Consider the following 14520-nt stretch of genomic DNA (forward strand, 5'->3'; position numbering starts at 1 on the left):
GACCAGATCTAGTCTTTCTTCATGCATTCCTCAAATGCAGACAGATTTCGCTGCATTCCAATCTTCAGGATTTATCCATACTTCCCCTCATAAAGACCAGCAGGGAGAACCTTTGGGTGCTGTTTCCCCCAGAAGCAGCTCGGGTTTCTCCGTCAGTTGGTCACTCCTTTAGCAGGAACGCTACCACAAATTTTCAGCGGGTTAGTTTCCTCTTGTTTTTTCCACAAATTCTCTCCAGTGCTGTCTTTTCATTTTCACGGGGGGGGGGGGGGGGGCTGCTTCCTATCCTCTTTTGTCTAGCTGGCAAATTGAATAGAAACTCTTGAATGGATTAGTTAAACCCAAAGCCTTCATTGATACCTGAACAGAGCTGAGAAGAAAAAACTGCTGCTAGTATGGAAAGAGGCCATCCTGAAGCACTCTCGTCCATCCAAAGCTCTGCAGGAGAGAAGAGAAACTACCAATGTTCTGAGCTTTAAAGGTTTCTATACTCAAGAGCCTTTGATGCATTTTCTGCATGAACTAAGAAGATATCAGATCGGTTTGGGTCAAAGAACAAGTGGAAATTCTTAAACGTGGAACTAAAAGTCACATCTACCCATCCATCTATTTTCCAAACCCCCTTAACCCCTTTTGGGATCTCTGGGCCAGTCCCAGCCACTGTCAGATAAAGGTGGAATACACCCTGTATGGCTCGACAATTGCAGAGCTACACAGAAACACTCACATCCACACTTTGGGGCAATAAAAAAGCATCAATTTCAATGAGAACATGTAAATTCCATACAGAAAGGTCCCAGCAAGGATTTCAACCTTTTCGCCATGAGGTGAGGATGCCAACCACTAACACCACCGTGTGGCCATTATGACACATATCTTTGTGATGAAAGCAAACAACCACATATCTATTTGCCTCAGAAGGATGACTTGAATCTTTCTCATAAAACCTTCCAGTCTGATTTAGAATTGGTTTTCTATGACCGTACCCTTGGTTTGGCAGATGTGAAACCTCACCCAACGCTGGCTTGGATCAAACCAAAGAACTCTGGTACTATTGACAGTGAGGATCTCTGTTCACTTGCAGAGGAACCCTGGTACGGTTTATCTCGGTGTGGATGCAGAAAGATTTTCCGCAGACCACAGAAAGAATTAGAACCAAAGGGAGGAAATTTCTAACACACTTTGTTTTAATGGGAGGAAAAAAACAGTTAATCTGAAAAAGTACGACTCGTGAAACCGTTTGAAAATATCTCCCGGCTAAACAAAAGAAATAAAACTAAATAAAATAAAAACTCTGTGCCATTTCTGACGTTCAACCACAGAAACGCCTCCCAATCTATTATCTTTTGCTCATCCGGGACAGAGCTGCAGGGGAACCCTTCTAAGCAAAGATACCCTTACTTTCCTCTTCCTGGCCACCTACTTCAGCTTTTCTAGGGGGATCTAGAGGTGTTCCCAGGCCAGCCAACATAGTCCTTTCAGCATGTCTTGGTTCTTTGCTTTGTGGGACATGCCCATGCCCTGAACACCCCCCCTAGAGAGGTCATTAAGCAATTTGAGCAAGATACTTGAGCCACCTCAGCTGGTTTCACATGATGTGGAGCAGCATCAGCGCTACTCCAAACTTCCTCTGAGTGGCTGAGCACCTTACTCTGTCTAAGGAAGCGCCAAGTCACTCTGATACAATATATTGTATCTGGGACCGCTTTCTTGTTCATGACCCAGAGCTCATGACCATAAGTGAACAATGGAATAAACATCAACCAGTAAATTGAGAGCTTCGCTTTCTGTCTAAGCTCCCTAAACACAACTGCGAAGAGGTACAATAACTACGGGACAGTGACTGCAGCATCAATCCACCTGTCAACTTTACATTCTGATCTTTCCTTACTCGTGAAAAAGACCCTAAAACACCTAAACTGCTCTACCTTGGGCAGGGGGTCTTCACCCAGCCAGAAAGACCAAACTAGCTTTCTCCAGTCAAGAACCATGACCTCATACTTGGCAGTGCTGGCCTTATCCCATCTGTTTTACACTTCGTTGCAAACAAAAGGTGTGCTGGAAATCCTGGCTCAATAAAGCCAACAGGCCAATTTCATTGGCAAAAAGTAGAGTTTAAACCAAACCCCCTTTCGGTACCTGCCTGCCCGTTGAAATTCTATTCATAAAGATAATGAACAGAACTGGTGATAAAGAGCAGCCCCGCTGAAGTCCAACATCCTGCTGTTTAAATGGACCAAGCTCATGCTGCAGTCATACAGGGGCCAAATGGCTCCACATTATGTCATCCACTGGACACTAGGGTGGATGCGTTGGAACACCTTCTCCAAATCCACTAAAGACATGGACTTGATGAACAAACTTACACAAACCCACTTGCAACCTATAGAGATCATAGAACTGGGCCACAGTTCCACTACCAAGACAGAAATTGCACTGGTGTTTCTGAATCTATCTGAGGTTCAACTACTAGCTGAATCTTCTCTCCAGTACACTGGAGGACTTTACAAGGGAGGATGAGAAGTGTGATACCCCAAGAGTTTGAACACATCCTCTGGTCCCCCTTTTGTTTTGTTAAAGGGAAGCTAACTCTCCAGTCAGGCATCCCACTAGCCAAACAGTACTTCAGCCTGACTGTGTCCCTTACATCCCTTACAGCAGTGTTCTCCAACCTGTATGTGGCTGCGGACCAGTCAACCCCTGGGGATTTTACCGCGGCCTGGCAGAAAGGGGGTGGGGGTTGCCGGGGTTGCTTAATTTTGGTCCGATTTTAAAAAGAAAAAAAACCTCTGATCATCACCAAAAACTTTGTTTTATAACAACAACGAACACCAGTGGGACATCAATCTTTAGTAATATATTCTGCCAATGAATGTTGTGAGTATTATGTAAACGGGCTAAGTGTGTGGGAAATCACCTGTTGTAATAAATCCGTATTTTAAGCAGGATTCCTGGTGGCCTACTGTTGTTTGCTTTTGTCTTGAAGTCGTAGCCCGTTCTTCCATCTGTTCTGTCCCTGCACTAATCCCTTATCCATTCGCAAGGAAAATTTCCACGTACAACTTTTCTTGTGTAGCATGCTGCCGAACTACTATTAGTGCTCAAGTGACTGAAACATAGCAAACATTGATGTCGATTTTTAAAACTGATTTTTTTCAGAATTAAAGATCGTTGAGACGTGGTCATTTTTCCACCCCTGACAAAACTTTACAGCTCAAGTGATCAAAGGTGTAGCTGAGAGAATCCATCCATCCATCCATCCATCCATCCATCCATCCATCCATCCATCCATCCATCCATCCATCCATCCATCCATCTTCTACTCATCCAGGAGTGGGTCGTGGGGACCGCAGTCTAAAAATAGATATCCATCTCCCCAGAGGAGCTGGGCAGACATTCCCGGGCCAGCGGAGAGAAGTAGTCTCTCCAGCGTGTCCTGGGTCTTCCCTGGGGCCTCCGCCCAGAATCAGGTTATATTTCAAAATAAAAGATCTTTTAAAATAAAAGATTGTCAAAACTTAAAAGAAAAAAGAACCAGGCATAATTAATTATTTCTTCTGCGGCCCTGTGCCAATTGATCCACGGACCGGTACCGGTCCGTGACCCAGTGGTTGGAGACCACTGCCTTACAGGGATGTTCCGGGATTGCCATTGTTACAAAGGCAAGATAATAGCGGTAGACGACATGGTCCACATTGACTCAATGTTATCAGCCTTCCTTGGTAACCATGTAAAGATTACCCGGATGTGGAGCTAAAGTCTTCCCTGGTGTTCTCTAGGGAAACCCTCACAGTGCGTCTGCCAAGTCTTTCTGGTCCCCTCTCCCACCAGCAGATCAGACTCACTACCAGATGGAGATTGGTTGACAGCTCTACTTTCTCTTTATACTGCTGAAGGTTACCTGAAACTACAAACTTGACTATCGACCTCCTGTCAATGGTATCCTGGTGTTTGGTAAAACCACAGTCAGCTATCTATCCTTTGCCCTAAGGCACAGGGACACTACTATGTTGTCCACTAGGCTGTACTCCAACAATTGGCAGCTAATCTGGGGATTACGAGTAAGCACACCCTAGCTCACTACCTCTTACTGTGAGTATGGATGAGACCAACCTCTCTCAAGTGTCAAAGTCCTGGCCCCCTAGAGAGCTGATATTCCATGTCTCCAAAAAGCAGCTTTTTTGAAGGGCAGATAAACATTAAGGCCATTTTGTTGTCTAAAGAACTCAGAACTAGGTGCAAGCTCATCTCTGCTTGGCCAAGGCCCAGATATCTCTGTATGTGTGTGCAGTCTTAAATTAGAAACCAATCAAACTAGTCAGAACAAGTCCCCTGAAAGTCCCATAGTGTGATCCAAAGGCTGCCAGCTTTACAGCTGCACAACCAATACGTAGTGGTTCTACACTGGTTGTTGGGTTGATGCAGTTTATATAACAAAATTGGTGGTTTTAAATGTTTCAGAACAAACCTGTTTTTCACCAAATGAAAACTCCTTTACTTTTTACAAAAACAGAAATGGGTTCAGGTGAGAAATATGACTTTTAATAGTGTAAAAACCTGTGCACTGTACAGCATAATTGTAATGGTAACATTTCTGTTTTGACAGCACAGGTCATTAAAAATAAAGAGGGGTTGAGAATACAGGGTAGAATATAGTAAAAAAGAAAAGAAGACTAATGCAAAATCCAATTCAAATTTGGACGTTATTACCCTTCATATCCCATCATGAATAGACGCCGATCATCTACGTTTGCGCATAGCTTCCAGTGCTAGGAAAATACAGAACAACGTCAGTTTTAGAACTTTTGGAAAGTCACGCAAAAACTCAATACATTTAAATGTAAACTTCTGTGCTTCGGAGCACACCCAGGTGAAAAAATGCGTTTTTCACGGCCTCACAAGCGTGATTTGGATCACCCTACCACAGCCCCAAGTCTCTATGGCTTCCCCTTAAAAAAACAAGTTCGGACGCCACTACAGCTCCAAATGCCATTACAATTGGAGCAAAGGGGTGGGGAAGCCATTCGGATCCGGCCTAAGACTTTAAACAAAAAAAAGAAAAAGAATTTCAAGACTGATGATAAACTTTTTCAGACCAGAGCTTTTGTTTGATATGCTCTTATTATTTCTCTTTGACAGAGCCCCAGTTTAGCCGAATTACCTACCGTGGTAAAATAACCCAAAATGCAGTATTCACACATTTACCAGGCCTTAAAAGGTTAAAGCACAATCTAACTTTTTGCTGCTAATTTAGTAAAGGATATGAAAACACTGGGGTGTTAGGCAGTGTAATCTGTTATCAGTCTTTTGTGGGGGGTTTTCAATAGTGTGTCTCAGTTCATATGTTACAGCAAGTCCATAATATATTGATATCTGTCACAGAGAGAAAGACAGTTTAGATAGTTTAATGACATTTATTTACTTATTACTTGTTTATGTCCTCTAGTAATCCTCCTAAGTAATTATAGCTGCCTCTCTGTCCTGCTAAAACTTCATTAAGCCCTTTTTGTGTGAGTGTGAGTGTGTGTGCATAGTCATGTGTGTTCAGATAAAATAGGATTGTTCTCCTAGCCTCCTGATTTTGCAGACCTGTGTGAGTCAGGGGGGAGGGGGTTGTTGGTTTATATGCTAGTTTAATCCAGTGTGTTCTCACACAACAAACCAATTATCTTTTGTGCTTGTATATGTAACTTCTATATAACCTTAAACCCATGTCAAACTTCTGTCATGGATTTCAAATCAAATCAAAACTTTATTTATAAAGCACTTTTCACATAAAAGCATAACACAAATTGCAAATATTTGTCTTGGCCTAATGAATTACACTTGATGCTGCATGTGTAGATGAACTAACCGGTCTGCTGGCAACAGTTGCCATCGTCAGAAATTTGTCAGAAACATTTCCGGGTTTCAGGTACTCTCAAACTTCCCTTAAAGAACTGCTGATTCTCATAGATTGCCTCTAAGAGACACAAAGTTCAAAAACACCGCTCATTGCTGAAGACGCTTGCATGTGTATCACCACAGCTACAGTTATTTCTTAGTTTACGATGGACAGCATTGCAAAGCAGAACCCATCTCTGAAAAAGTCTTCGCTGAATCCCTCTGTGATCTGGTACAGGATGGGGGGGTTGACAGCATGGACATACAGCTGACACATGCAAACATTGATGGGGTCTTTGTCTCATCTCATTCCCATAAACAAGCTGCTGTGGGTCCTAAAATGATCTTCTATTTACTCATTTAACATTAGTCTCCCAAAGACTTTCATGATGTGTGATGTTAAGGCAGTAGGTCTATTGTTTAGGGCAGACTGGTGAGAATTCTTTGGCCATGGAAAAAGACAGAAGTTTTCCGCAGCACTAGAACATTATTTTGAGTCTGACCTCATTTGAAGAGCCACTGCAAAATCCCAATTGGCTTTGAAGTCCCACTCTGATCACCTTTTGATCTACCGTCAAAGTATTTCTAGCAGCCTTAATGATGATTAGACTGGCTTTTGGTCAAATCGAAAAACCTGTCGTTTTCTAGACCAGTGTTTTTCCACCTTTTCTGAGCCAAGGCACACTTTCTCCTTGACAAAAATTCTGCGGCACACCAGCATCCAAAAATTAAAAAAGGAGAAACTCATGATCTGTATTGATGTACAGTCCCTCCATGATCTCACATGCATTTTTGTAATAATTGTTACAAAAAAAGCTGGAAGTCGCAGCTGTTTTTTCTGAAAGATGTAATAAAAGTTAGGTTAGTTTTCCATACTAATTTTCAACTAAATTATTTGACATTTTACCCTGGTAGTTGTTTTTTCCTTCAGTTTATTAACATGCAATTTTATGTAACCTCACAAAAAAACAAATATATTCTTTCTAAATAGTGATTTACTTTTTTTTATATTTTTTTTAGATGTTGGTGCAAAGGCAGCTGTAATTTTTGAACAATATGATCACAATATGTTTGATAAATTTCACAAAAAAAGACCAACATTACATTTATGTTTTCTGTAGCTACACTAAAAGTGAACATGTTGAAGTTTTATTAGTTTTTCTTTTGTCTTAATCAAAAACAAAAATGTTTTATTTCTTTTTAGATGATTACATTGTTTCAATTTGGGGAGCCGGTTTAGCTTGTGCTGGTTTGCGGCGCCTTCCATCCGTGAAACCGGGGTTGGAATCTGGGCTGCTCCCTATTCCCTTCTCTGCTTCTGTGCCGGTCCCAAGCCCGGATAAATTGAGAGGGTTGCGTCAGGAAGGGCATCCGGCGTAAAAAATTGCCAAGTTAACCATGTGACTCATCCTCAAAAGAGAGGTTGTTTCGCTGTGGTGACCCCTGATGGGTAAAGCCGAAAGAGAAAGAAGATTGTTTCAACTTAGTTTTGTTGTGTCTGTTGTCCACTTCACCTCAATCCTGTTTCTTAAATGTTATTACGTCTTCTTAAATTTAACATCTAAAATAATCCAGACGTTCTTAGAAAAGTGTTTCAGTTAGAAAGATGACTTGGACCAAACTCTGGGATGTTTGTTGAGACGCTGTCACTTTAACCCAATGCATCATGGGAGATGTAGTGATGGCAGACAAACTCTCTTCTCTGAGCTTCATTGTTTTGTTCACTTGTTCCACGGTCTGACACCGGATTCTGTGGAAAGCTACACCGCTAAAGACGAGCTTTAGCTGGTATTTTTGTTGGAACTGAGCGACTTTATGAGCAGAATCAGAACAAGGAAGGGAAGACTTTACCCACTTCTGATTGGTCAGACTGATGACTTGTGATTAAGCCTCCAAGAATGATTGGTGGACACAGTCAAAGGGGCGGGACTTTTCAGAAAACGTCTGAAGCTACTGCTAAATCGCGGTACCGTCATTCTTTTAAAAATGTCTTTAATAGAATCAAATAAACACAAAGAAAAGCTTATTTTATGATCTTTCATATTCCTAACTACTCAGTGTTCTATCAGGGCCTGTTTGGATGAACACAGAGCTGATATCCTGGAGATGGGAAATGTTTTTAGATCAGTGAAAGAGACATTTCCCACGGCACACTAGTGTGCTGCAGAACACTGGTTGAAAAACACTGATCTAGGACATAGTTTCTGTGGAGCGGCAGGAGTTCATTTCAAATACATCTTTGAGTTGTAGGCAGGACTGTTGGAGTCGAGTAAGTTACTGCCCTGACTTCCCATCATCCCTTTGTTTACATGTTCTTCCGCTAGTTAAGATCCAGTAGCCAGGACAGGGGATCTCCTTGGCTTGAAAAAAACAAACTTGTTTCTGAACTTGATTATTAAAGGGCACGTTCATTTTATTGGCTCCTCTTGCTTAAAGTCTGTGATCTTCTTCATCTCTTACTATATGTCCAATGTTGTTATACTGGAGTTTACTCTCCAGCATAGACTGTAAAAACAATTGTAGGTGTGACGTCACCCATAGAGAATGCCTTACCTCCGGCTCTTGCTAAATCAGGCAAAATCCCTCACTGTTGCTTTCTTATACGGGCGCTGCCATGTTAAAACATGGGTCAGAGTTGCTCTGAGTCATCATATCTATGGCAACGGCAACAGTAGTTGCCATACGTTGACTCGGAGCAAGTCGGACCCATCACTGTCGACTGGTTTCAACATGGCGTTGCCTGTATCAGGAACCAATGATATTTGGGAACATGGGGAGGGAGGGGTTGAGCTGTCCATTGTTTTCACAGCCAATGCTCTCCAGCCTTTTTCTTTAGACCTCCTTGTTTTATTTCCATGATTTCTTGTGTTCCTCCTTAAATGCTTTTAGTAGTAAAATCACATGATTTTTGTTTTTCCCCACAAAGGATTTAGTTTTTATCAGGGAACAACAGAATCATAAAAAAACTGATACAACAGGCATAAAAACAGCATTTTCTGAGAAATGACAAATGAGAATCCACTGTGTATGAACGTTTATTAGCAGCATCCTCAACATTAGAGAGCTGCTCGCTGCATATTATGCACGGGTCATGATGCAAAAGATCAATATTTCATCCAGGACTGCTGGTGTTAACTGTGGTTTTTCTTTTTGTGAGGGTTTGTGTTGTCTCCTCAGTATTTCTTTCACAATTTAGAAAAAAAATAAGCTTTTTTTTTCACTTGCTGGTTTGGAAGTTTCAATTTAGAAATGTAGTAACCTTACTTGCCTGAAATCTGCTTTAGGAAGTTACCATTTTTATGACATGTGACTAAGAATCATATTGACACGCATCAAGAGTGAGTCATAGACAGACATGGTGAACAGATTCCTGTAGTTTTTCAAAATAAATCTCTGTCTATAATAAGAAAATAAGTAAAACAGAAGATAGGCTTAAAATAATGTAACGTTAGGAATAATATCTTCAGCCATAAAAGATAAATGAAGTCCAGTTTTTGATCTACTACTTGGATGGAATCAGTCTGTAAGAATGAGACTGGACCCTGATTGCATTAGTAGTGACTCTAACAGTGAAGCAGGTGTCTAAACTGACTATTGTCCACCAGGGGGAGATAGGCCTCTGTCCTCTGCACCCCCAGCTTTGGGAAGACCTTTCCTTCACCCATATCTCTTCAAAGAAGCTTCAAAAAACACTTTGGCCTTTAACCCCAAACATGAATTCCTCATAATTCCCAGCTGTCTGTCACCATTGGCGTCATTACACCAAAAACCTTTCCATGCAATCTGCTGGTCACTTGTACAGCATGTTAGTCACATGGATAGACTGAAGAAAACGATCCAGACTGACGTAGATTAGAAGGACCAGAGCTCTGTCTGATGTCTTTAGCTTTTTCTGTAGTGTTTTGGGACAACCTCAGTGATAAACTGGTATTTTATAAAGTAAAACTTTATTGATCCCACAAAGGGGAAATGACCTCATTTAGAGAGTGAACATTACTGTGGGCTGATGGAGTCTCCAGATAAAGAAGGGTCTGTGCAACAGTAAGGATCAGCACTTTAGGACTGTGACAGGAGAGTTTGAAGGTCTGGGACGTCCAAAGAGAGAACACTTTGTTTTGGAAAGTGAGAAGAACCTCAGGCTCTGCTTCTCCCAGAGGTCAGGCTGCATTCATGTTTAGGAATAAACTAAACTAGTCTCCTCATTCTTCACCTTTGGCTGTCCTTTTTAGGTGAGTCTGGTCTTGGAAAATCCACTCTCATCAATTCTCTGTTCCTGACGGACCTGTACTCCAAAGACTACCCAGGACCCTCCCAGCGCATCAAGAAGACCGTGCAGGTGAGGTGTCCACCTGCTGATCTTATTCCTGCTCTTCTGAAATGGTCTCGGCCTTTCCGTACATTCTCTGCTTTGACCTTTGGTGGGGATTTGGTTCTGAGCTTTTATTTCAGAAAGGCTCTTCTCTTAGCTGGTATGAATTATTCATCACTGACAACCATTACAACTTTCTTTTGGGGTTGGGGGACTGGAGTCCTCATGCTCCTTCCCTCCTTCGCTCCATCTGTGTGAGCAGGGTTTGTGTTGCATTCCTCCAAAGATACACCTCTGGCCTTGATGAACCCTGCAGACGCCATGACACCTTCCTCAGAAAGACGTGTGCGTTCCTCCGGTGGGACGTCTGCTTCATGCATCAGAAGAAGAAAGCAGAAATGGCGCTGAAGGTGGTGGAGTCATGAGTCAAAGGCTTCTGATGTCTGAGAGCTGCAAATCATAGAAGTTCATCTGGGTCTTCTGGGTTCATTTAGTTTTGCCACAAGTGAACTTTCCATGGTTGTATTTCAGAAAAATAGAGTAAGACCAGGAGGAAGAGCAGAGTCCATTTAATAAAGCAGCATCAAATCCAGGAAACTCCTGCTGTTTCCTAGTTTTGGCTAAAGAGGAAGGAAATCGGATCCTGCAGAAGTTAGGAGGGAGCAGCACAGCCACAGGGCTTGGATATGTCCTTTTATGGCCATGAGGAGATCTGCAGAGGAGAAAGAGAGGGCAGGAGCGGGAGATGGAATGATGCATCATGTGGAGGGGAAGAGGAGCAGCAGAATGTGATGAGGAGAAAGAAGAGCCACGAAGAGATGAAGATGATCCCTTATGCGGAGGAGCACGGGGAAGTCTGCGTGCTACCAGGACCAGGACCAGGACCAGGAATGTTCCCATGACAACAAACCCTTTGGGCCTTAGAGCTGTGTGCTGCAGCCATATCCAGACTTAAACTAGTCCCTTTCAACCATGCATAACCAGCCTGTAACTAGTCCTTTCAATGAGACATAACCAGACTTTAGGTAATCCCTGACATAACATAATAATCCCCAGACTTTGACTAGTTATTGCAACCGTTTCCAAGCAGACTATAACTAGTCTTGCTGTGAGTTTGTCTTTTCAGAGTAGGACTCCTTCCTCCGGGGGGGGGGGCAGAGACAGCAGAACTTGAGCCAATTGGCTTTGGAGATGAAACCAATGAATCCCTCAACAGACAGCAGCATATTACCACTATGAGTGTTCCTGTAAAAAAGAAGAAAAGACCGTTTTCAGTGTTGGATCAGAACCACATTCTGCTGTGGATGTACAGTAGATGTTAGTAGAGCAGTGGAGGTGGACTTCAGTGATGCTGGAGAACCAAAGAGCTGAACTGCTCATCTTTGAGACCAGATAATGCGGCTCTGACACCGAGGCGGCAGTTCTGAAAGGGTTCTGTGGTTTAAGCAGGAAGGGGGTCTTGCAGGGGTCACTGTATTTATACTGCAGAAAAGTCTCCATGCTTTGTGGCTGCCCCCCTCCCTGGATCAGATCCCTTTTTAAATGATGGTACTGAGCCTGGAGGGACATTTTTGAGGTTTCCTTCCAGCCTGTTTTTCTTGGTAGAAACGTTGGAAGTAGCAGATCTGGTTTGGAGGCACGGGGGGTGGGGGGTTGTATGTGCTTCTGCTGAGCAATCTGGTGAATTATCTGAAGAAACCTTAGCGTTTCAGTGAAGCCCCCAGTCAGAGGGAAGAGTAGAGGGCTCTGTAATTCTGCAGCAGAGCGTGGGACGCGATGCTGCTGTTACCAACTATTCTTCAGAACAATGAAGACAGCAGACTGAGCCTCACGCAGGAAATCCAGCCTGTTATCCTCTACATTTGACTATTCACATTCTCTTGTGAAAAAAGAACACTTCCCAAGCTTTACCGGCCAATAAGCAGTTAGTCCTGATCTTCAAGGACTCAGGGATTCATACTCCACCTTTCTTTAGGATGAATCCGTGTTTTATGAACTCTCCATAACCAATCAGTTACTTTGGTCTTTAATCCACACAAGCACAAGTCCATCAGTGTGTTGAGGTTGTGTCCACTGGAGGGCGCTCTACTTGTGGAAGGAACCATGAAGAAGACTCATGTTTACATTAGCTTTCATCAAGGAGACGATGAACACCACCAAACCTTCATCAACGGCTGGGTCCAAATTGGAGGGCTGCGTTCTTACTGGGACCCAGAGCTGGAAATGATTACACCTTTTTATTACACCCCCAAGATAAAAAAAATTGGATTAAATAAACCCGGAAAATTTTGAGCTCCACGCCTGGTTCACTGCTCCTCTCTGTTCCGGACTCACGGTTGCTAGGTGACAGGACATTCACCGAGTAACAACTGGAATTCTGTAAAGGCTAGACTCGTCCAAATTCGCAGCCGTTAACATCCGGCCGCTCAACAAAGGGGCCGGCTAACGTCGACTGGGAAGGATGCGGCCATTGAAGGATGCAGGACACAGCCAACATCTCCTGCATCCTTTAAGCCCTGGATGTTTCCTGTCATGATCCATGAGGCATGACTAAGGCCGACCGCCTCCGCCTGTTCCTGATGGAACGTTTATAGCTAAACTGAGAGACCCTCCTCTAATCACCTCCCCCCACACCGTTTCTGATTCCACTGTTAAAGGGCTTCAAACTCTTTTGGGTTTCAGGTGGAACAGTCAAAAGTTCTGATTAAGGAGGGCGGGGTCCAGCTGACCCTCACCATTGTGGACACTCCAGGGTTTGGAGATGCCGTGGACAACAGCAACTGGTAGGAGCGCAGACGATCATGTCCAAAGACCGACGGCCTAAAGGTTCTCAGTCTTCTACGGTTTTTCCGTTTCCTAGCTGGCAGCCGGTTATCAACTACATTGACAGCAAGTGTGAGGACTTCCTGAATGCAGAGTCCCGGGTCAACCGCAGATCCATGCCTGACAACAGAGTGCACTGTTGCCTTTATTTCATCGCCCCCTCTGGACACGGGTAGGTTCTGTAGTTGTTGGGCCAATCCAGTCCAACAGATTTATTAAAGTATTTACGCCCAGAGGTGGGTGTGAGTGTGTCGGCAGGCTTTCGTCCGAACATCTCTAACAGAACACTTCATGTTCTGGCCTCTCCCCCTCCACAAGAAAGACCAGCTTCATCTGCTTTCTGCTCTCTACAATAGCAGAGCTCCAATAGGCCTTTTGCATAAACACCATTGCACATACATGCATTCTATACCGGAAACTGCTGTCAGTTTTACATTCCAGCAGATGCTGCAGTCACCAGATGTCAGAGTGTCTTGGAAGCTCTGGTGTATGAAGGGCCGTATAAGACATTATTTATTCTGAACCATTCACATTCATACATTCTTGCTCTCACAGTCATATATACTCTCTTTCGCATACATATATTCTCTTACGCATCCATATATTCTCTCTCTCACATTCATACATTCTTGCTCTCACAGTCATATATACTCTCTTTCGCATACATATATTCTCTTACGCATCCATATATTCTCTCTCTCACATTCATACATTCTTGCTCTCACAGTCATATATACTCTCTTTCGCATACATATATTCTCACTTGCACATCCATATATTCTCTCTCTCGCATGCATATATATTCTCTTACGCATTCATATATTCTCACTTGCACATCCATATATTCTCTCTCTCGCATGCATATATATTACTTTACACATACATACATTCTCACTCTCATTGTCACTCTTAAAAAAGAATGTATGTATGTGAAAGACAAGTATATATGAACGTGTGAGGAAGAGTTTATGTGTGTGTGAGAGAGGAGTATGCATGAAACGGAAGTTACTTTGCATGAAAAGGAAGGCACTTTGAATGAAAAGGAAGGCACTTTGAATGAAACGGAAGGCAGATGATTTCTCGTGCTCTGATTGGACGAGAGGCCGCCACCTCCCATTTTGAACAGACGCTAACACGAACCAATAAGAAGGCCATCGGAACCTTAAGAAATATTTTATCTTCACCTCAAGTGGTCACAAATCTGTCTGCATCTCTAGAGACACAAAGGAATGTCTCAAATATCAATAATGGTAATAGAAGTGCCACCGAAACAGAAAATCCGTATCCACCTTATTCCTAGCCCCCATGAGCCTTTGCGTGAATTATGGGCGACACTTCCTGTAGACGCTGGAACACGCATTTACATTAAAACAAATTCCTCTTGTTTTCGATCCATAACTACATATAAATGTGGGAAAACCAGCTGTCATTTCTTAAAAAAGGCAACGGTGAGGTGGAGATGAAATATTTGTTAAGGTTCCGATGGCTGCAGGACCCCCGTGGCT

The 14520-nt window shown here is 43.0% G+C and overlaps 1 protein-coding gene across 4 annotated transcripts in view; it reads left to right on the forward strand.

Annotated features, from left to right (window-relative positions):
• LOC105358736 (septin-7) overlaps positions 1 to 14520 on the forward strand; it is a 44972-nt gene that overhangs the window by 12701 nt on the left and 17751 nt on the right. For all 4 annotated transcript variants that reach the window (XM_078948301.1, XM_023955507.2, XM_023955508.2 and 1 more), the window contains exons 3-5: positions 10113 to 10219; positions 12875 to 12975; positions 13053 to 13187. In XM_078948301.1, the coding sequence (XP_078804427.1) occupies positions 10113 to 10219; positions 12875 to 12975; positions 13053 to 13187 (343 nt within the window). The remainder of the gene's footprint in view (positions 1 to 10112; positions 10220 to 12874; positions 12976 to 13052; positions 13188 to 14520) is intronic.

This window comes from Oryzias latipes, chromosome 6 (assembly GCF_053564925.1).
Source record: "Oryzias latipes strain Hd-rR chromosome 6, Olatipes_Hd-rR_3.1".
Lineage (NCBI taxonomy): Eukaryota > Metazoa > Chordata > Actinopteri > Beloniformes > Adrianichthyidae > Oryzias > Oryzias latipes.